We start from the raw sequence: 21,465 nt of genomic DNA, 5'->3' as shown, positions 1-21,465 counted from the left end.
AATTTATTTTGGAGATAATACACTATATGAATACAACAGAATAACATAAAACTTTACAAATTACGTGCCCACTTTCGTAGACTTTAAACAATATAGTGTCATATATTGATAAAATAGCCTAAGCTATATTGAAATGTAATTTAAAGAATTACAAATATCAGATATAATAAAATCGCATTAAATAAATATAGCATTATATAAATGAACAAAAGCTAGCTATAACAATATAGGTAGCCTATATACAATACATAAATCAAACCGTTTTAAAGCCATATTAAACTTTCATTTTACAAAGACCTATCTGAAAAAAAGATTTTAGATATTTTCTAAAAACAGTAAACACCGGAGAAAGTTTGAAATATTTTATGTATAAAGTATTTGGATACGATGATATTAATCAAATCATGCAAACAGAGCATTTTTGGGTGAGTGAAAGCAGAATCTAGCCTACTTTTTTTTCTGTCACCCAGTCCTGCGCAGCGCCGCTTTAAACGCATTAGGCAAAAGTCCAAACACAAAATGTGTTCTATGTCCTCAAACAAGTGTTTATGTTTTTATATGACGTTGTCAAATTTATAAATGAAACTTTAAATGTAGAGCTTTAGTGAATAGCTGCTGAGCGCAACAAATATGGCTATATTTTATTAGGCTACTTGCTCTTATGTGCTGAAAACAAACAAAGGATGTTAAAACAAAACAAGGATGTTATAAAATGCATTTCATACTGAGTTATAACGGAGAATTTCTGTGGCTTTATATTATGGATGGTGTGCTCACCGTGCTGGGTCCCTCAGTTAGTGGCGAGAGCACTCGATGCACAATGCCAACAGTCGGTCGGTGAGTAAACAAATGTAATAAATGGAAATACACTGGTTTGGGCGTATAGACATTTAATGTACTGCTGTACAGTAACGTGTCATTTGTTTGTTTCGGTTGTCTTCATTCTAATGGTTTCGTTTCGAGATGATTCTATGGTGTGATTTTTTATCTGCCTGATTCCTGCTGAAGTGGGTTGTGTGACGTTTGATTTGGGGGACGTTCTGGGGGCGGTGTTTGCGTGACGCGCTGCGAGCTACTAGCCCGACAGTGGAAACGCGACATGATTTTGGTCTCATTACTCAACCTCTCGGGCAATTGGCCCGGCCCGGCCGGATAAAAGCCCTGGCTCGCATTGGCCCAATAGTGGAAATGCAGCCATTGAAAATCCTTGATTGAAATTGTTGCTACTAAGGGTGGGTCAATCAATTATTATAATTAGGGGCAAAGTATTTTGTTTTCCCTTAATAATAAAAACTACATATCAGTTCATTCCTTTTGTTTAAGAGCTCCTGCTTCGGAGCAGTTCTTTTGCCGGTTGGTGTTTGTGTGTGTGTGTGTGTTTGTGTACAGGAGTATGAATAGCCCATTTCTTCATTTCTCCAAATCACAGTACTTCAGAAGTCTCAGGGTCACCTGATAAGGTGAGCTTCATCTTCCTGTTATAATCAGCCAGTCATCAGGGGATGGACAGAGGAAATGAGTTCAGCGAGATGCACAGCGTCTCCAGAGCAAAACAATCACAAAACACCAGCTTTCACAACTCTTCATCTCCTTGTAATCGTCCTCTACCCTTTTCTTCATTTCTTACACTCTCTTTAATGTTTTCTCTCTCTGTGGCTTAATAAGACATTGGGGTTTTAATGGTTTCTTTTATCCCAAAGGGAAGAGAGCATTGGTTTGGGTATGCCAGAAAGGTATAAACAGATGTCAAGAAAGATGAAAGAGGAAATCTAAGGAGGAGTGTCAGATACAGAAGGAGAGATGGAAGAGGGAGGACAGATAGGAACCTGGAAAGAAAACGATCTGTGCCAGATGTGGAGAGAGTAATTCCTCTTGCAGGCATTAGCAGGCTGCAGCCGCAGTGTAAATTGGTTTTTAATAGCACAGAAGAAGACTCTGACTGTTAATTATGTGTGGCGTCTCTGTTAATTCTAGTCCAGAATCTCAGCTCATTAGCTTAATGACCACATGTCTGACGTAATAATTAATACTGATAATGTGGTTCTTGTTCTGAGGTTGTAGTGACTCTACGAATAAAGTGATGGACCTGATGACTAATTAAGGCCAATTTTAAACTTCTAAAAGCTAAAGGGGATGAGTCAGATGTTTTTGCTAAATTACAAATTATAAAAAGTTTACTTCCCGAATGAACATTTTCTGATAATTTACTCACCCTATTTTCATTCAAGTTAATCTAGTTTTTTTTACAGTCGAAAAGAAATGAATGAATTTTGCGTAAAATATAGACCTCTTTGGTACAGGGTGGTTTTGGACTTCCAACACACAGTTTCAATGCAAAATTATCTAAATGATCACAGCCAAAGAATGAGTTAAATAATACAGTGAAATAATCTGTCAATTTCCTAAAAAACTAAAGGTGTGTGTGTGTGTGTGTGTGTGTGTGTATGTATGTATATATATGTATATATATATGAAGAGTTACATTGCAAAACGAGATATATCCATTTTGAAAAATGTTGGTCATTTGAAATGATTATTTAAGACATCAACAAACCTTGATTGAAACATAATCAGACCGCGATAGTGCAACTAGCACATGCGCACTGAGTTGTTCATGATGAACCTGGATGCACGAGTGCAGCAGCTGTGTTCACGTGAACCCCCACCCACCCCCATATATATACAGTATATATATGAAGTCACAATTATTAGCCCCCCTGTTTATTTTTTTCCCCAATTTCTGTTTAATATCTAAGCATAATAGTTTTAAGAACTCATTTCTAATAACTGATTTATTTTATGTTTGCCATGGTGATAGTAAATAATATTTGACTATATTTTTCAAGCCACTTCTATACAGCTTAAAGTGACATTTAAAGGCTTAACTAGGTTAATTAGGTTCACTTGGCAAGTTAGGGTAATAAGACGAGTTATTGTAGAATAATGGTTCTGTATACTTTTGAAAAGATATATATAACTTAAATGAGCTAATAATTTTGACCTTAAAATGTTTTTAAAAAATTTCAGGACTGCTTTTATCCTAGCTTAAATAAAACAAATAAGACTTTTTCCAGAAGAAAAAATATTATCAGACATACTGTGAAAATTTCCTTGCTCTGTTAAACATCATTTGGGAAATATTTAAAAAAGAAAAAAAAAATTCAAAGGAGGGCTAATAATTCGACTTACAAAAGTCAATGCATTAAACTTTTATAACCATATTTTATCCATAACAAAATATCTAAAACAGTTACATAAAAAAAAAAAAAACTTGCATACAAAAAGCCAACAAGCCTTTCATTTATTTATTTATTTTGCATCAGATTGCAATACCTGGGGTTGTTACGTTAGGTTAACAACACAGAAATATCGTCAGTTGCAGCAGACAAAAACAATTAGTCATGAATGAATGTTGAGGAAGTCTCAAAAATTAAACCAAGAATGCTTTCAACTATTTGCCCACTAATCTCATTAGAAATTATGTTAAAATTAGATTATAAGAAATTAAATGTTTGTTAGACTGTTGTCAGTATCCTTATTGTTTATGAATACCTATTAGTGTACTGTATGTGTGTGCACAGTTGCATGCAACACTTGTAAATTTATAACCACCTCTGAGGATAGCAGGATTGTGAGTTACTGGCCTTGTTATTTTGGGAATCTTGGGCTAAAAAGTTTGGGAACCCCTGCCTTAAGAGACATTCTATGAACTGTAAACATGTCAACTTATTCTACAAGCCCTAACCATAACCCAAACAGACTGCTAATATGTTAGTAATAAGTAAAACTTGTTACTGTAGTCAACACACTATCAAAATAAAATGGAAAACAAAGCACCCATAGACTAAGCATGAAATAAATAAGTAAAAAAATAATAAGCAGCTCCAAGGAGGTAAGCAGATTTTTGCACTGACTGTGAATAACTCTGCAGAAGTATTTTAAATTAAAGAGATGAGAAAAACTCAAGACAATTTTTTTAAAGTAATAGAATGTGCAATGGATGAATGATGCCTAAAATGGTGTATGCTGGATGCATTTCTACAGAAATATACAGCATAAAATACTGTGTAGAGACTGTGTGTGTCTCTTGAGCACATAAATGAATGAACGCATACTAGAGCAAACTCTCTAAATGCACCTACAGGACAGTTGCGGTACAAATGAGGTTTCCAGGGGAACTAATACAGCAATAACTTTGTCCGGTGTGTATGTGTGCTCATAATTTAGCATCTGAATGCTACCGTGCTCAAATCACATTAAAGCGTTTGGCTCCGGTGAGGCAAAATCACTCTTCTGTCTCTGCTCAACCAGAACAGAATTAATAAAGAGAAGATCCACAGCTGCCTAACACCAGAGCCCACGCCATCAACCTACTACAGTTTCATTATTCACAATAATCTCATTCAGTTCCAGAGAACGCATACTGTATTCAGCGCACAGCAATATAAACAATGAACCTGGTCGTAGTCCCACAGCTTTGATCGTTTCTAATGCAATTTCACAGGTTCGCATTCCTGTAAAGTATAAAAGAGAACAGGTGTATCTTTCAGACTAATGGGTGTACTGCAGTTGCAAAACACGCTCTAAACTCTGCTTAAAGAGAGAGTACAAAGGAGAAAAGACTTTCGAAATGTTAATGACTGAGACTGGGGGTTATTTATTTACGCTTAAAAATTGCTTTTTCAAACTACTTATTTAAAATCAGTTGAAACATCAAAATTCTCAAGTTGTTTTTGCAACAACCTAATAGTTTTATTTTGAATCCACTTAAATTTGTAAAAAAACAATTAAGTTAACTTAATTTATGTTGGATAATTAGGAAGGCAAGTCAAGGCTAGTTTATTTATATGTACTGTAAAAAAAATCCGTAATTGTGCATTGTTTTCCCACAGCTGGAGCACCAGAAAATAATGTAAAATAACGACCGCTAATTTACAGAAAATTTAAATAACAGACGTTAAATTACAGTAATTTTCTATAGAATAATGGGCACTAACCTACAGAAATTTACCTTAAAATAATGGACGTTAAATTACAGAAATTTTACATAGAATCACGGCCACAAAATTACAGAAATTTACCGTAAAATAACAGACATTGAATTACAGAGATTTACCATCGAATAACAGCCACTAAATTACAGAAATTTACCGTCAAAACAGACATTAAATTACAGAAATTTGCGGTAAAAAACATATTAATTAACGAAATTAACCAGAAATTAAAATTTAAGTTAATTTAAGTTATCTTACAGTAATTTTTTGTAATTTAACGGCCGTTATTTTACTTTTTTTTCCCCCGCCACCCTAACTGCCGGAAAAAAACTGTAAATTACAGCGTAGGACATTTTATAAACAATGGTAATTCAAGGTGCTTTACTTAAACAAAAGAGACAGTTATAATGAAGGATTCAGATTTCTGCTTTCCAAGCTATCACAACGTTTATCCTTTTCTCATCATCTTGTTTCTCTTAATTTTTTATTAAATATAATTATTTGATCATTTGTGAGTATTTAACTGTGAATTGATTTTAATTAATGAATAAGTTAACACATTGCTTAATATAAGAATGTTCAGTGCATTTGCCTGCCTCTTTATAACTTTTTTCAGAAGCCACCAAACTAGGTCAGAGGTCATGGAGACCTTGAGTGGAACTGAGGGCTGAGGACTGGAAACAACTGTTTCTATTGTTATTTCTATGAGTTAACACTATCTAAAATGTCTAAAGTGATTTTACTGTTTTTACGGTTAATTATTTTAAAGTGATTCTACTTTTTATTCAAAATAGACTTTGTGTAGTAAGGATATTATAACTGCCTGAATGTAGATTATACCGGTTTTTAACCAGCTTTGATAAAGACGGCTGAGAGTACACTCAGCCTTGGATAAGAAACAGATTATATTTTAAGTGTGTGTGTTTTATTTGATTGTTAATCCGTTTCACAGGTCTGGAGTCAGCTCTAATCAGTCTAAGGGATGTCTGACGTTTATGTTTAGATATTGTTCAGAATTGTACGCACGAACCCCACGTGGAAATTTTCCTAGTCTATCTGTGTTTTAACCAATCAGGTTAGAACACCTATATGTATGACGCAGTTAATGACGTTATGTGAGAGTATAATTGTTATTGATTGGTGATTGTAAGCAGAGCGGCCTATAGGAACTCATTGCGAGTGTTGAAGCTGGCTTCTGTTGATGTAACTGCAAACTATCTTCAGTAAACTTGATTTATTTATTTAAATCTCTGACTCCGGCTCTTCATCTACCAGACTGGTCATTCTTTGGGTCAACTGTAAACCAATTCCTACAATAAAATACAAAAACAAAGAATAAAAATTATTAAAAACAGATAAAAACAAATTAAAATGTGTTAAAACAGGTTATAAAAGAGTGAATTATAAAGGAAATACATAATAGTGCGATCTGTGGGACGTAGCACAGTGCTCATCCAGTAATGGCACAGCTAAACAGTATCTAATGTTGGAGCACATCTGATCATTTCCAGAAGCTGATTCCAACAGCGGGGGCCGTTGTAGCTGAAGGCGGATTCACCGTGCTATGACCTAATTGATCCTAATGATCTGAGTGATCTGTTACGTTTGTATTCAGTGAGCATATCTTTAATGTATTGAGGTGATTTATAGACAAATAATAATACTTTAAAATCTATTTTGAATGTAAATGGTAGCCATTGTAAAGACCCGAGGACCGGTTTGATGCGCTCTGATTTTCTGTTTCTGGTCAGAATCTTGGCTGCAGCGATCTTTTTGGAAAGGCCATTACAGTAATAAAACCTGCTGGTGATAACAGCTTGAACAACTTTCTCTAAGTCCTCACTAGAAACAAAGCATCTGATTCTTGCAATGTGTTTGAGATGATAGTATGCTGATTTATTTTCTGCTTTGACTTGACTTCTGAAACTCACATCTGACTCCAGAATCCAAGATTCTCTACCTTATTTTTTGTAGTTTGACCCCTATCCAAGGTACACATTCACTTGTAAACCTCATCTCTCTTCCCAAATGCAATGACTTCAGTTTTCTCTTTGTTTAACTGAAGAAAGTTTTGGCACATCCAACTTTTAATTTCATCAATGCATTGGCAAAGGGTGTCAGTAGGGCTGAAATCATTAGGCTGAATGTCATTAGCCTAGCTGTGGTAGGAGATTTGGTTTGAAGAAATTGTGTGGAAGCCAGCATTTGTTTTTTACAGTGTACCTTAATACTTTAAATTGAAGAGTAATTTGAAGACATTCATCCTAAAATATAGAAATAAATGAAAGCTGTTGGAAAGGCTTTATCTTGGTGCATGTCTTCATAATGTGTAATTTGTATGCTTGCTGTGTTTTTACCCGTAGATTATTACCTTCATTTATAGCTCTTTCTGTCCCAACAGTTGTTTGCTGTGCAACATGGGGAATTAATGTTTAATATTGGGCAATATTTCCAAATAACGGGGAGTATTTTCCTGCATGCATGCGCGCAGCTTTCACAATTCAGGTGAAAATTTGTGATAAACACTTCAAATAAAATTATTAAAATCCTGTGCACTACCACTATTCAGACCTCTGACCCGATTCTTGTTTATTTTAATTATTCTGTCCCATTTCCATGCATAATAAGCACAATTAGCCCCCCTCCTAATAACTCTAAAAAAAAATAACCAAGCCAAGTTGCATGCAGGACGGATCTAGTGAATATTAATGAAGCCCAGAATGTATGTTAGAGAGAGATAGGAGTGGGCTGCATGCATGAATGTTGAACCACGTGTAATAGAATAGATAAGAAATTGAATATACATAGTTTTACTCTACCGTACTTGAATGCAAAACAGAAAGAATGAATAGAGTTTGAAAACATGGCACATGGACAGAGAGAGGGGAAATATAAAAAAAATCATTTTTACACTGTAGTTTCCTGTTCTGTTTCTAAAATTTAGTTTTACTATTGACTGAAAGCAGAATATGGATATAGCAAAAATACTGCAGAATTTTAAATACATGACACATATCAGAATTGCAGATACATTTCAGTCATTTTCCATCCATTATTGTTAAACTGGAATTATATAACAAATGCATACATTAAATGAAACCTATTATTAATGAAAAATCATGCAAAATGCTTTAAACCATTAAAAATGAGATGACAATAGCAAAATGTGCTTTAGTTTAAGATGCTCATACCAGATACAGTATGTGGCATGTCTAAACAGAACGTAATGCATTTTCATCTTATTATTGTTTTAAAAAGTGATTTTACAGATTGTTGTGCATGCTTTTTAGAACTTTGTGTAAAATAGTTAACCAGAATGTTGGGACAGACACAAAATGATTATTATTTTTTTAAATAATAAACAGCATAGATGTTTCATGTGAATGCTTTTTTAACTTAGTAAACACACACAAAAAAGCTGAAAATTAGACCTAGTTATTTCTTGATTATTTCAAGCTACATTTTTCAGGAGATGGTCGAAATTAAGTATAGTGGGGGGCTCTTAGTTAATATTTTCAAAACAAAATATTTCAAATACACACACAAAAAAACATTTGAAGATAACTTGATATAATTGGTGTTATTATTTAAAATTTTCACATTAAAGTGATTGGCTTTGAAATATAATATTAGCTAATTTGGATAAGCATATAGAACCCACAGTTCTGATCACCCATTAATGTATTTCTCAGCTATGAGCAAATCAGATTCAAGAACTAGACAGAACCGTTATATACATACTTACATATGCAACGATGCAAACATTACTGTACTGCCTAGACTTGCAGCTCAAGTTTTTCTTCACTTCGTCAATTGGTGAAGTTTTGTTCCTTGTCCCTGTCGCCATTAGCTTGCTTGGTTTAGGACTTGTGGAGCTGCGCATCAATGGATTTTTTTCAGCAATGAAATTTTAACCACACTAAACTGAACTAAACAGAGCTTCAACTCTGAATTCTGGACTTTACTTGAACCTCTGTGTTAAGCTGCTTGGACACAATCTACAGTACATTGTAAAATGGGGATGGTTAGGAGGCCTCGATGGACAGAGGGCTGATTTGGCCAAGATGCTGGGGTTAAACCCCTACTCTTTTCGAAGGACATCCTGGAATTTTTATTAACTACAGAGAGTCGGGGCTTTGGTTTAACGTCTTATCTGTAAGACAGCACTCACTAAGCAGTATAGAGTCCCCATCACTATACTGGGGCATTAGGACCCACTCAGACTACAGGTTGGGTGCCCCCTGGTCTCACTAACACTACTCAATATAAATTGATATTTATATTCACTTTACACACAATATGAATTTGGTAAACGCTTTTATCCGACATGAATAACATTGCATTTAAAATCAAATAAACTAAAATATTTTTCCTAGGAATAGCATGACACTTTGCTCAAACTATCCAATGCATTCCCTGCAAATGGCCAACAGATGATTAAAAATGTGCAGAAGTATTTAATGCACAGAAGAAATTCATTTAAATCAGCAAAAGTTGTGTTTAGAATGTGCTCACTGGGAGGATTTACACTAGATGAATATAAAACTGTGTGGTCACATTTACCTTTGTACTGTGAAGTTTCTCAAATCTGTGCAAACAAGACAAATGGAATTTGTGCAAATGGGAATTTGTTTTGAATGAAGGTGAAGCAACCAAAATGTCAGTCTTCAATTAGCCAAAACTTTAGATTCTTTTCCAGTTTTTATTGGCTAAAGTTAGCTCTAGTATAAATACAAAAATCTTTCACAAACCTCTCTTGGCTCCCATGCATCCAATCAGCTTTCATCTATATGGTGCAGGTGATTGGTTGCTGCAACCTGATCAGTCAGTAACCTTGCTCATTTTTTCATTTTCACTGAATTTGTTTGTTTGTCATTTCCACTGTCTAGTATAAGTTGTTTTCAATCACGTGGTTCTGGTGACGTGCAAAATTCAGATAGAGGGCAGGAAATAAAAATCTGAATGGGAGACTAGGGGAAAGTTTGTATTGTTGCAATTTATACTATATTTTTAAGAAGATATAAATAGAAAATAACCACATATATTCTGCATGATCCTCATATCTTGAAGACGGCTGAGTTTTCTACTGAACTAAAATATACTTGCATGTAATCGAGGAGGTAGATACTGTATAAGCTATTATGCTACAGTACATGAAAAAATAAATAGTGTTTGGAAGCATACTATAGATAATTACATGAATTAAACTGGCGTAGTAATTATATTGTTGCTGTGGTATGACACAACAGTAGTAATAAACAAATTATTCAATAGGCTTCAGTTTTCTACGCTATAATTTTCACAATGAACCACAGTTTACATTAATATTACAGTATTTATTACAGTTTATCAGTTGTTTGTGCTACAGTATTCTTGTGCACATTATTCACTTTACTATGTGGATCAAAAACATGTTTAATATAAACTACTATAGTTTTTCCCAACACGGATATCTTAAAGACATCACAAAATACAAAAGAGTGGATGCATCATAACCTATAACGCATTGTCTTTGAAAACAGTTGTCAAATTTTACATCTTACCTCACCAATAAAAAATCTTCAGTAACAGTAATGTCAGCCGACTTAGATTTTTTCCCATTTTTCATATCAGGTTGAAATTTTGTGTAATATTTTTGTGGGGGAAACATTTATGAACACTAACTACACAATAAAATAAATCTGTAATTAATCCATTTGCAATTCACATTTTTCTTCTGCTTTTTTATGCTTTTAAACTGCATTACAGTGCATCTCAAACTAGGTGACTTTAAAGTGACTTTTATTGACATTAAAATAAATAAAAAAATTATTGAAAGTGTGAAAAAATTATTGTCTGTATTTTATTTTTATAAATCACAGTAAAAAAACAAAAAAACAAACAAACAAAAAAAAAAACTGGTAATAAACTTCCAGTACCCTTTCTGTCATTGCATCGATGTATTTCTTTTTATATTATTTCTTATATCTTATTATGCAAAAATACTCCAAGTCCACCATGCCTACCATGTAAGGGTACTATTCATAGCAGAAATCCAAGCCAGTCTTTACATAGTTGTCTATTCGTTACTAAGGAATTGTAACAGATGCCGAATATCAAGGCCGGTGTGCATACCCTCACAGAAAACAGTGTTTACAACTCCAAATGGCATTGCATTTGGCAACCCCCTTTAGGGTGACCTGTAATGAATCATACTGTACTGAACTGTACTGTACCACACCTCTAAGTGAAAAGGATGCATTGGTTGCCCCAGTAACCCGTCAATTATTAGTCCCACCTGTTTCTTGTTTTTCTCCATTTATGTCCTGTTTATTTATTTTCCATCAGTGTCCTTTATTTGGCTCAGTTATCCTTATTGTTGTTTACTTCTATCTGTTCCTGTCCCAATAACCAGTAATCTTATCCTTGTAGATTGCTGGTAAACACGTAGATAGCCATAGAACTACAAATCTGACATTATATGGACTACAGAACCAGTCATGCACCGCTTGCACGCACCTGTTCTGGATTCCACAGCCGGAGGATTGTCAAGAACTGATTACATGGACTTTAAAAACATCACACACACACACACACACACACACACACACACACACACACACACACACACACACACAATCACTCATCAGGGCTGAGTCTTGTTTAACTGTATTGTGAACTTTACGACGAGTTTTCCTTGCCTTGCCGGTTTTAACCCTCACTTTGATTTATTATTTATTCCTGTCTGCCTTTTGACCATCCACCTGTTTATGACCACGGCTCTGGATTTGCCTGTATACTGTAGATCTGTTTGCTCCTGTGTTGACCGTTGCTCGTCTGACCGTTCTGTTGAATAAACCTGCATTTGGATTAGCACTCCTATGTCCATCATCCCATCACATAACAGTTCCAAATGTCAGTGTTTTTTATTATGTTTTTATTCAACATATGCAACTGCCTCAGAACTCCTTGATGCAGCTATTCAGTTAATCTCTAATGCTGAGTAAATGTTCTGGTATTTTTATCAATAAATCTGGCATTACAGATGAGCAGGTCAAGTAGTGCTATTACACCATTTCACACAGTGAGCTCTGAATCCACTGCCATAGATCCCGCAATGCAGGCCTCACTTCACTCAGCTGTAAAGCTTTATCTGCTGCTAGGAGTGAATTTATGATGCAATAACTTTATGAGAATCCAAACACCCTGAGAAATGACTTATCCTAAAGAAAGAGCTCATGGCAGATAATGGCATTGTGTTTGGAGGAGGATGTGTGAGACAGGAGTGTGTGGAGGAAGGCAGTTCAGTCTATTACACTTGGATAGAGAAGTGAAGTTTCTGGAGGGGGGCTTTTTGAGTACAAACACCCCCAGCAGAGTAAATGAGGGGCAGGAGGGGCCGGGGGTCCATTGCTGCTCACTCGAGCATTCCTTATGAAATCATCAAGCAAATCCTCTCTCAAATGCAACTGTTTTCAATGAAGTTGGTTCCTCTACTCCCCTTTCCTCTGGTTCACCTTTGAATGCTCTATAATGCTGGATTAGGATGCCAGCGCATGTATTGTGTGTGTGTGTGTGTGTGTGTTTGTGTGTGTGTGTGTGTGTTCATGAAGCTCATTTCACACATGAGTGTTTGCTATTGTTTGTGATGTGTGAAAGTGAGTTCGAATATGACAGGGAGAGAGAAAGATAAAGATAATAAAGAGAGAGAGAGAGAAGAGAATGAGCTAATCTGAAGCTCTTAACATTGTTAAATCTGGCCACTTGTGTGTGTGTGTGTGTGTGTGTGTGTGTGTGTGTGTGTGTGTGTGTGTGTGGACTCTGGATTCAGGCACCCACTTTACATGAGAAAACCAGGCTTACCCCAAATATTTATCCATGCTGAGAGAGACGTTTCCTTGCCTTTTATCCCTCCAGGAATCCTATTCTTCTTTCATTTCTTTTTCTCCATCTCTTGCTCTCTCTCTCTCTCTCTCTCTTCACACTTTATTTACTCTGACTCAGCTTACTATTTAAAAAAAAAATAAATAAATGTCACGATTTTTGTAGTTATGATGATAATTGTCACAAAAAATTGTTTTGGTTCATAAAAAATAAATATGAAATAAAATAAATAAAAATCTACTGTCTTTGAAGTAAAGTATTTTCATTGGAAATTTGTGGGACAAAACTTTTACATTTATTTAAATTTAATAAAATGTATAATAATTTATTTATTTAAATTTGAATATAAAACATATAATAATAATAATAATAATAATTATTATTATTATTATTATTATTATTATTATTATTATTATTATTATTATTATTATTATTATCATTGTTATTTACTTATTTTATGGCTTTCTAGAATACTTCATTCTGATTGGTCAATTACAACATTTCAAGTTATGTTTCATAAGTTATAAAGTACATCCAGGTGGTTTAAAGCCCGACAAGCTTACCAGCAGCTCAAGACGCAGCGGACTGTTGTATCAGACTGAAAGGTTTTATTCTGCAAAAACAATAGGCTGTAGTGGTCTTCACAGAGGACCTAAGACCCAACCTTGACCAGTGCCTGCGTGGGTTTGATTCTGTATTTTTTATGGTCATGGGTCTGGGTTGTTTCCGAACATAATATATAATTGTCTCATACCCGGCTTGTTCCTGCTCACCCAATCATCGTTCTCCTTTACAAACCAACTCCATCCAATCCCGTGAACTCACCAGCCTTCTAATGACTTGCACCTGTTTCCCATCACCAAATATATAATCTTACCTTCTCCTCTCAGTTGTTGTCCGGTATTGAAGTCGGATGGTTGTCCTCATCTTCACTTCTTCGTCTTCTCCCCTTCTTCCATAGATGTTCCTTATGAGTAGGGCCAGACGGAATCTGCGGACGTTTTTTGCTATTTCTGCGCAGAATTTTGGTAAAAATCTGTGGATTTCTGCGGAATTATTTTGGGAGTATCATTACTAAAACCTTAATATGTGAAATAAAAAATTATATCTTTTTAACTTGTATTTATTGTTTAAAATGCAAATCCAATTAGATTCACATTATTTGGTAAGCAAAGGAAGTCTCTTATATAATATCTCTACTAAAAGACTAAATAATATTACTGTACAAACTGCATTGTACATAAATCAGATGACCATTTTCATATTAATCAATAATATTACTGTAATTAATAAAAAAAAAAACTGAATAAATATATATTTACACACATTTACTCAAGTAAATAAACTAAATTAATGATGGGCTAAAAATCTGCGGAATTCTGTGCGCGCAGACTCCGTGTGGGCCTACTTATGAGTCTCCGAGTCCTTCATACTGATCAAGAGAAGTGATTATTCTTATCTGATGTTTACTAGAAGATCTGCTATCACTCTAATAAACTGTGTGCCTGTATACTCATCAACGGAGGATCATTACATGTTTTCTGATCCTTCTCATCGTTCTAGTGGAATGCTCACACTTGTGTAGTGTTTACCAGAAGATCAGCTATCTACTAGATGAACTGTGTCTGTATACTCACCTGTTGAGTTTCCTACGAGCGAACTACAAGTGAGATCGATAACATCTGCTGTTGACACTTATGGCTCGTTTCCACTGACTGGTACAGTACGGTACGGTTTGGGTCGGTATGGGCCCCCTTTTATCAGGCTTGCGTTTCCACTACCAAGGGTACCCTTTTGGTGGGCATGCATGGTGTACAACGTTCGAGGTTACTAAAGTAACCCTTCGTTCCCCGAGGAGGGTGATTAATTGATTGATTGTAAAATCGTCTGAAAGAGTATTGAACGGGCCAATTAAGAATGAATTGGCAGCGCAAGCCTGCGCAGGTGAGTGGCATAAGCAATCAACTGAGTATATAAGCTCACCTGGCGCCAGCAGACGCTATCCTTTTTAAGCTGAAGAGACTTTCAACAGCTAAGGGACAGTCATTATGGCGACGGAGTATAGTGCTTCCGTTCCCCTCCTCGGGGAACGAAGGGTTACTTTAGTAACCTCGAACGTTCCCCTTCGGGGGGAACTTCAGCACTATAAGTGGATTTGATTGTAAAATCCACGCATTGGGAGCCCATTGAAAGCGCCATAATGACTGCACCTTACCAACACCCCCGATGAGGAGATAGTCAAGCAAGCGTGACGCACCCACATCATGGGGGGCGCGGTCCTCCAACGTGTCCCTGGCCCTAATTTATCCTACTTCAACAGAAGTTTTACGGATTTATATATATTTTTTGGGAAGTCGTGAGCATCTAGATAATTCTAGGAAAATACGACAGTACGTTGGGAAGCGTGCAATCCCGATAGGGAGGACGCTGCGGAGGCCATCCGTTACCCAAGGGGGGATAGATGGCAGAATTTACATATGGACTAGCCCTAAAAAGGGGGAGTACGCATAGCAAAAGAGTGGTTAGCTGGGAGGGAAGACACGGGTCCGCCCAGGGGGGGGGACTTAACCGTGGCGGAATAAGCATATGGGATCGCCTAGTGGGGATCACGCATAGCAGGCACCTTTACCCAAAACGCGGGCTGACCAGCGGGCAGACCTACAACGTAGTGGGCCAGCAAGTGACTCCTCCGCTGAGTCAGTGCTGGGGGCCACGGAGGAATCTGCAGGGCTCACCTGACGGGGAACTTTACTGACAGATAAAAAGGCGCACGTATCTCCGTGTTAGGGAAAATGGCGCAGCAAGCGTGTTTCAACACCCTACCGAATTGTTTCCTCAATCACCAAGGGTTACCTAATACCCTTGAGGAAACCGGCTCCACTCGCAGATTGTAAAACCTTGCAAATGTGTTGGGTGTCACCCAGCCCGCAGCTCTACAGATGTCTGTTAGAGGGGCGCCGCGTGCGCGCGCTCGAGAGGATGCGAAGCTCCGAGTGGAGTGCGCACGCGCTCTCGGGGGACGCGGCTCATCTCGGCTCTGATAGTGAAAGAAAGGCATCCACAATCTAGTGGGAACTTATTTCGGTACGGCACTTCCCTGCTGCCGACCGCTATAACAGACGAAGAGCTGCTCAGATGATCTAAACTCTGAGTGCGGTCCGGATAATACGCAAAACGCGAACTGGACAATAAGAAGGGCTGGGTCTGCCTCCTCCGAGGGCAGCGCTTGCAGGCTCACTACCTCGTATTAAAACGGAGTGGTAGGAACCTTGGGCACATATCGCGGGCGGGGTCTCAGGACGTGAGAGAAGCCAGCCCAATTACAGGCACGAGTCACTGACCGAAAAATGCCTCCGGGTCCCCGACCCTCTAATCGATATCAACGCGACCAGCAGAGCTGTCTTCAGGGACAGAAAGATACTGAGTCGAGGATCGAAGGGATCTGACGCGGCTTGTGTAGCGAGGGCGAGATCCTAAGAGGGCATGAGAGGGGGCGGGGTGGATTAATTCGCTTAACGCCCCTGAGGAACCGGATGATGAGGTTATGCGTTCCCACGGTGCTGCCAGCCACCGCGTTATGAGAGCGGAGATGGCAGCCACGTAACCTTGAGTGTGGAGGGCGACAGCCTGCTCAGCCTGCCAGGTGGTGCCCTGTCCCTGAGAGAGTAGGTGCTCTCTCGAAGGGACTGCCAGGGGAGGGCTATCGCGAGGGAGAGCTCTGACATCCAGGTCCGGTTGAGCCAGAGAGGCGCAACCAGCAACCTGTTCCTCGTCCTCCCTGACCTTGCACAGTAACTGCGCGAGCAGGCTCACTGGGGGAAACGCGTATTTGCGCGTGCCCCGAGGCCAGCTGTAAGCCAGTGCATCCGTGCCGAGAGCAATCGGTCAGGGAAAGAACAACTGGCAATGAGCGATCTCGGGGGAAGCAACAGATCGATCTGGGCTTCCCCGAATCGCGCCCATATCAGCTGAACAGACTCGGGGTGGAGTCTCCATTCTCCAGGACGCAAGGCTGCCGTGAGAGCGCATCGGCTGCACGGTTGAGCTTGCCTGAATATGAATGGCGTGCAGCGATTTCAGCCGCGGATGACTCCAGAGGAGCAGACGGCGGGCGAGCTGAGACATGCGGCGAGAGCGCATACCCCCTATACGGCTGATATACGCCACCGCCGCCGTACTGTCCGTCCTGACCAGCACGTGTTGCCGCTCCAGCACCGGAAAAAAACGGTGGAGAGCGAGGAACACTGCCAACAGCTCCAGGCGATATGCCAATGCAACTGGGTACCTTTCCACAGGTCCGCAGCCGCATGCCCGCAACGCACAGCCCCCCAGCCCGTGTTGGAAGTGTCTGCTGAAACGACAACAAGACTGGACGCCTGTTCTAGAGACACCCAGGCCTGTAGGAACGAGGGGTCGCTCCAAGGGCTGAGGGTGCGGCGACACAGCGCAGTAACAGAGACTCGGTGTGCGAGCGCGTGCCATGCGTGTCTGGGGACTCGATCGTGAAGCCAGTGCTGAAGTGGTCTCATATAGAATAATCCGAGCGGCATGAAGCGGCTGCGGATGCCATATGCCCCAGGAGCCTCTGAAATAGTTTCAGTGGGACCACTATTTTACTGTCGAGCTCTCTCAGACAGTACAGCATCAGCTGAGCGCGCTCTCCGGAGAGGCGCGCTGCCATGGTGACCGAGTCCAGCTCCAGCCCAAGAGAAGAGATCCTCTGCACGGGGGCGAGTTTGCTCTTTTCTCGGTTGACCTGAAACCCCCACAGGTGGAAGTGCCAGAGCACTTTGTCTCTGTGCATAATCAACTGCTCCGAGAGAGGGCAAAAATCAGCCAGTCGTAAAGAAATTGAGTATGCAGATGCCCGCGAGCCGAAGGGGCGCTGAGGCACCCTCCGCGGGCTTGGTGAGGACCCGCGGAGACAGAGAGAGCCCGAAGGGGAGGGCTTTGTATTGCCAAGCTCGACCTTCAAACGCAAACCGCAGAAACTGTCGGTGGCGAGGAAGAGTGGAGACATGGAAATACGCGTCCATCAGGTCTAATGCTGCAGACCAACCCAGAGGACGAACGCACCGGAGGATGCGCTTCTGCGTGAGCATTCTGAACGGCAGCTTGTGCAGGCAGCGGTTCAAAACGCGCAGATCTAGGATTGGCCGTGACCCACCGCTCTTTTTGGGCACGATGAAGCGTGGGCTGTAAAACCCGCTCTCCATCTCGGCTGGAGGGAGCGGCTCGATTGCATCCTTCGCCAGGAGGACAGCAATCTCCTCTCGCAAGACAGGGGCGGACAGGGGGCTGACCCTGGTGAATACACACCCGTGACTTGGGGGGCCGTTTCGCAAACTGAATCGCATAGCCGAGTCTGATTGTGCGTATGAGCCACCGCGAAGAGCTGGCCCGCGCTAACCAGGCAGGCAGAGCTCTCGCTAATGGACTCATCGCTACAATCGCTGACGTACCAGCAGTGGGGCAGCGCGGAGTGGGTGTGCTGATCCGGGAAGCTCGCGGGTCCCACGGAAAAGCTGGAGGGGAGATATTTGCTCTCACTCCAAACCCGAGCTCCGGAGGGGAGGCTCGAGGGGTGGGAGAAAGGAGACCGTCCTCCCAGTGCTCGTGAGCCAATGGCGAAACGCACCGAATCTGCAAGCTAGAAAGCATAGCGTCCCAGACTGGCAGATTTCGGGCTGTCACATCTGGGGAAGTGAAAAGTGCCCTTTCATAATGTTTTCATGGCAGTAAAAAGTGCCGTTGGAAATGGGGCCCCGCCCTCCAGCGGGGAAAGAGCAAGTTCCCTCTTCTCCAGATGGCCTGTCCCAGGGGCGCTTCGCGGTCTGTTGCCGGACTTAGCGGCGTTCTGGGCAGGGGGGCTGCCTGCTTCCGAGGTGCCCGACGCGCTCGCTTCGCCGGAGGCGTGTGCGGGGGCGGAGCAGCTCTCGTAGGCGGGCGCCTTCGGCGAGGAGCAGGTATGAATGGCACGGCGGGCGGAGCGGGCTACGGACCGCCGATAAGACATCACCCACCAACTGCTCTCTCACCGCCTTGAATTCCTGGGTGAAGTCACAGACAGTGTTGCCGAACCTGGCTGGGGATATGGGGAAGTCAAGAAAGCGGACTTTGTCGACTTTGCGCATATCAGCCAGGGGTGGCGCTCCTGGACCACTAATGTGGACATCGTCCTCCCCAACGCACACGCAGCGGACTCAGTAGTCCGAAGAGCTAAGTCGGCGGCGGTGCGAAGCTCGTAAGCCTGGGTTGGACCCACCCTCGTGCAGCTCGGCCAGCGCCTGCGCTTGGTAGCGCTGGTAGGTGGCTATCGCATGCAAGGCGGAAGCAGCCTGGCCCGCAGCTATGTAAGCTCTAGCTCCGAGGGAGGTAGATAAATTACAGGCTTTGGATGGGAGACGAGGCGGACCCCGCCAAGAAGAGGCGCCGCGCGGATTTACCGCCATCGCGCACTCAACCTGAGGAATCGCCACATACCCCCTGGCTGTTTCACCGTCAAGAGTGGTTAGGGTGGAGGAACACGCAGCACGAGCAGAAAAAAGTGCTTTACAAGACCGCGTGAGCCTACTGTGCACCTCCGGGAAGAAGGGAACGCCCCTCTAGTCGGTCCGGCCGCGGAGCTGGGGGATAAACCATCTCCAACCCACGGCCGAAGCAGCCCGGGAAAGCACGGCTAACATGTCCGTTTCAGGATCCGTAGTGACAGTGCTCACCAGCCCGAAGGGGGCGAGCGGGTCTGGATCATCATCGGACAATGAAAGCCCACCCTCCGATGCCGCGGTGGACATCTGGTCTCCGGTGTCATCGGGCGTAAGGGCTACCATCTGTTAGACGGATCGCTTCCCCCGCCCGAAGCTTGGATGGAGCGCTTAGAGGAGCGGGAGGTCCGCGGGCCCGTGGGCGACGGATTATCTCTCGCTGAAACCCTCAGATCTGCCCGAGTGCCCGCTGCAGAGCAGGGGACAACTGGGGTGGTTCGCCCTTTTGCAAAGGCTAACCGCGATCTTGCGCAACAGTCATGGCATCGCAATGTAGCATGAACTGCCCGCGAGCAGCGCATTAACATGCTGGACCCCCAGACATGTAACGCAGTGCCCGCGCCCATCATCCGAGGACAGGAAACCACCGCATCCAGAAACGCACAGTCGGAGCGCCGTCCTGATAAGGACGTGCTGCACGACTGTGTTGCTCTTTCTGTGAAGTTTGCAACTTTATACGCACCGCTCTGGAGGACCGGACCCAAAGAACGCCAGGCAAGGGAGAAACCCAGCTCGACCGTCTGCCACTGCGTGTACACACTCTGGACCGGGAGAATGCTCTCGTTCGCTCAGAATCGCTGGTCACAGCAGGAGGAACCCTCATCGACTCGATCAGAAAGTCTCTGAAGCGAAAAGGATAGCGTCTGCTGGCGCCAGGTGAGCTTATATACTCAGTTGATTGCTTATGCCGCTCACCTGCGCAGGCTTGCGCTGCCAATTCATTCTTAATTGGCCCGTTCAATACTCTTTCAGACGAGTAGCTTCTGAACCGAACCTCCCAATGCGTGGATTTTACAATCAAATCCACTTATAGTGCTGAAGTTCCCCCCGAAGGGGAACAGAATGTTTCAGTCGACGTCATTCTCGCTCGAATAAATGTCAACAGCAAAACTGTTCAGGTCGTTCACATATCATATGAGAAGCACTTCTTACAAAACAGATGTTTTACACACATAAATACTACTTTATAAATGTTTATTACCTTTCTATGAACAGGATTTGATTATAACTGCAGATCAGTGACAGTGCGAAATAGCCTACTGTAACGTCTGCAATTATATAAAATAAATAAATGCAACATATATAAACACATGCAGACCCTTACAGTCTCCGATATGTTACCAACTACAGAAAAACTGCACACAGCAGACATTTAGTCTTTATTTAGGTTCATAAACATCATGCAAAATAGCCCACAGTCAGTGCAAACCTCTTATCTGTGTCTGTAATCTTCACCAGCACATGTAAGCTCTGTTAGAGAGTAATTCTGTCATTGCGAGTTCGTAATAGTTGAAGGCGATGATAAACATGGCAGTTTGTTCGTGATTCTGGTTGCTGAAACAATTTGCTCCTGAGTTTTGTCGGGCTTCTCCTTTGTTCAACAAAGTGGCAACATCAACTTACTTGTAGCAGCCATTTGCTGTCAGGGTTCGGTACATTAAGAAATTTATTTGGTCTGCATGGATGCGAGTCTCATTTTCAAATAATTTATGATTCTATGCAGCACATTTACAAGTCTCTTTGGTTTGGGTACAAATTTTGGACCCGTGAAAACCTTGATGCTCTTCATGGCTGCATGCTTGCCACAAAATGTAAATATTACAAATGTAACAAAAATGTAACAATGTTCTGAGCCATGTTTTATTAATTCTTTAATTAAAGCCAAAGCTTACAGAAAAAAAAAAACTGACTGAATGGAGCATACACTAACTTATATATTCAGTCACAGGATGGCACCAAAAAATCAAAGACAGCAGCATGACAGAAAAGCACCGTATGGATGTGAATATGTTCATTGGTGGTCAAGATATTTCACAGTACTTAGATGAGTCTTTGTTATTAGT

At 41.1% G+C, this 21,465-nt stretch overlaps 1 protein-coding gene and 1 long non-coding RNA gene across 2 annotated transcripts in view; both read left to right on the top strand.

Annotated features, from left to right (window-relative positions):
• pimr47 (Pim proto-oncogene, serine/threonine kinase, related 47) overlaps positions 1 to 3,243 on the top strand; it is a 149,615-nt gene extending 146,372 nt beyond the window's left edge. Inside the window, exon 8 of the mRNA XM_087279085.1 lies at positions 1,430 to 3,243. Within this exon, the coding sequence (XP_087135211.1) occupies positions 1,430 to 1,464 (35 nt within the window). The 3' untranslated portion in view covers positions 1,465 to 3,243. The remainder of the gene's footprint in view (positions 1 to 1,429) is intronic.
• Positions 1 to 21,465, top strand: part of LOC147834145 (uncharacterized) — a 762,525-nt gene that overhangs the window by 349,271 nt on the left and 391,789 nt on the right. The window lies entirely within an intron of this gene.

Source organism: Danio rerio, chromosome 13, assembly GCF_052040795.2.
Source record: "Danio rerio strain M-AB ecotype USA chromosome 13, GRCz13ab, whole genome shotgun sequence".
Taxonomy (NCBI): Eukaryota; Metazoa; Chordata; class Actinopteri; order Cypriniformes; family Danionidae; genus Danio; species Danio rerio.
Note: the sequence above shows the minus strand (reverse complement) of the source record. Positions and strands in the feature narration are given on the sequence as shown.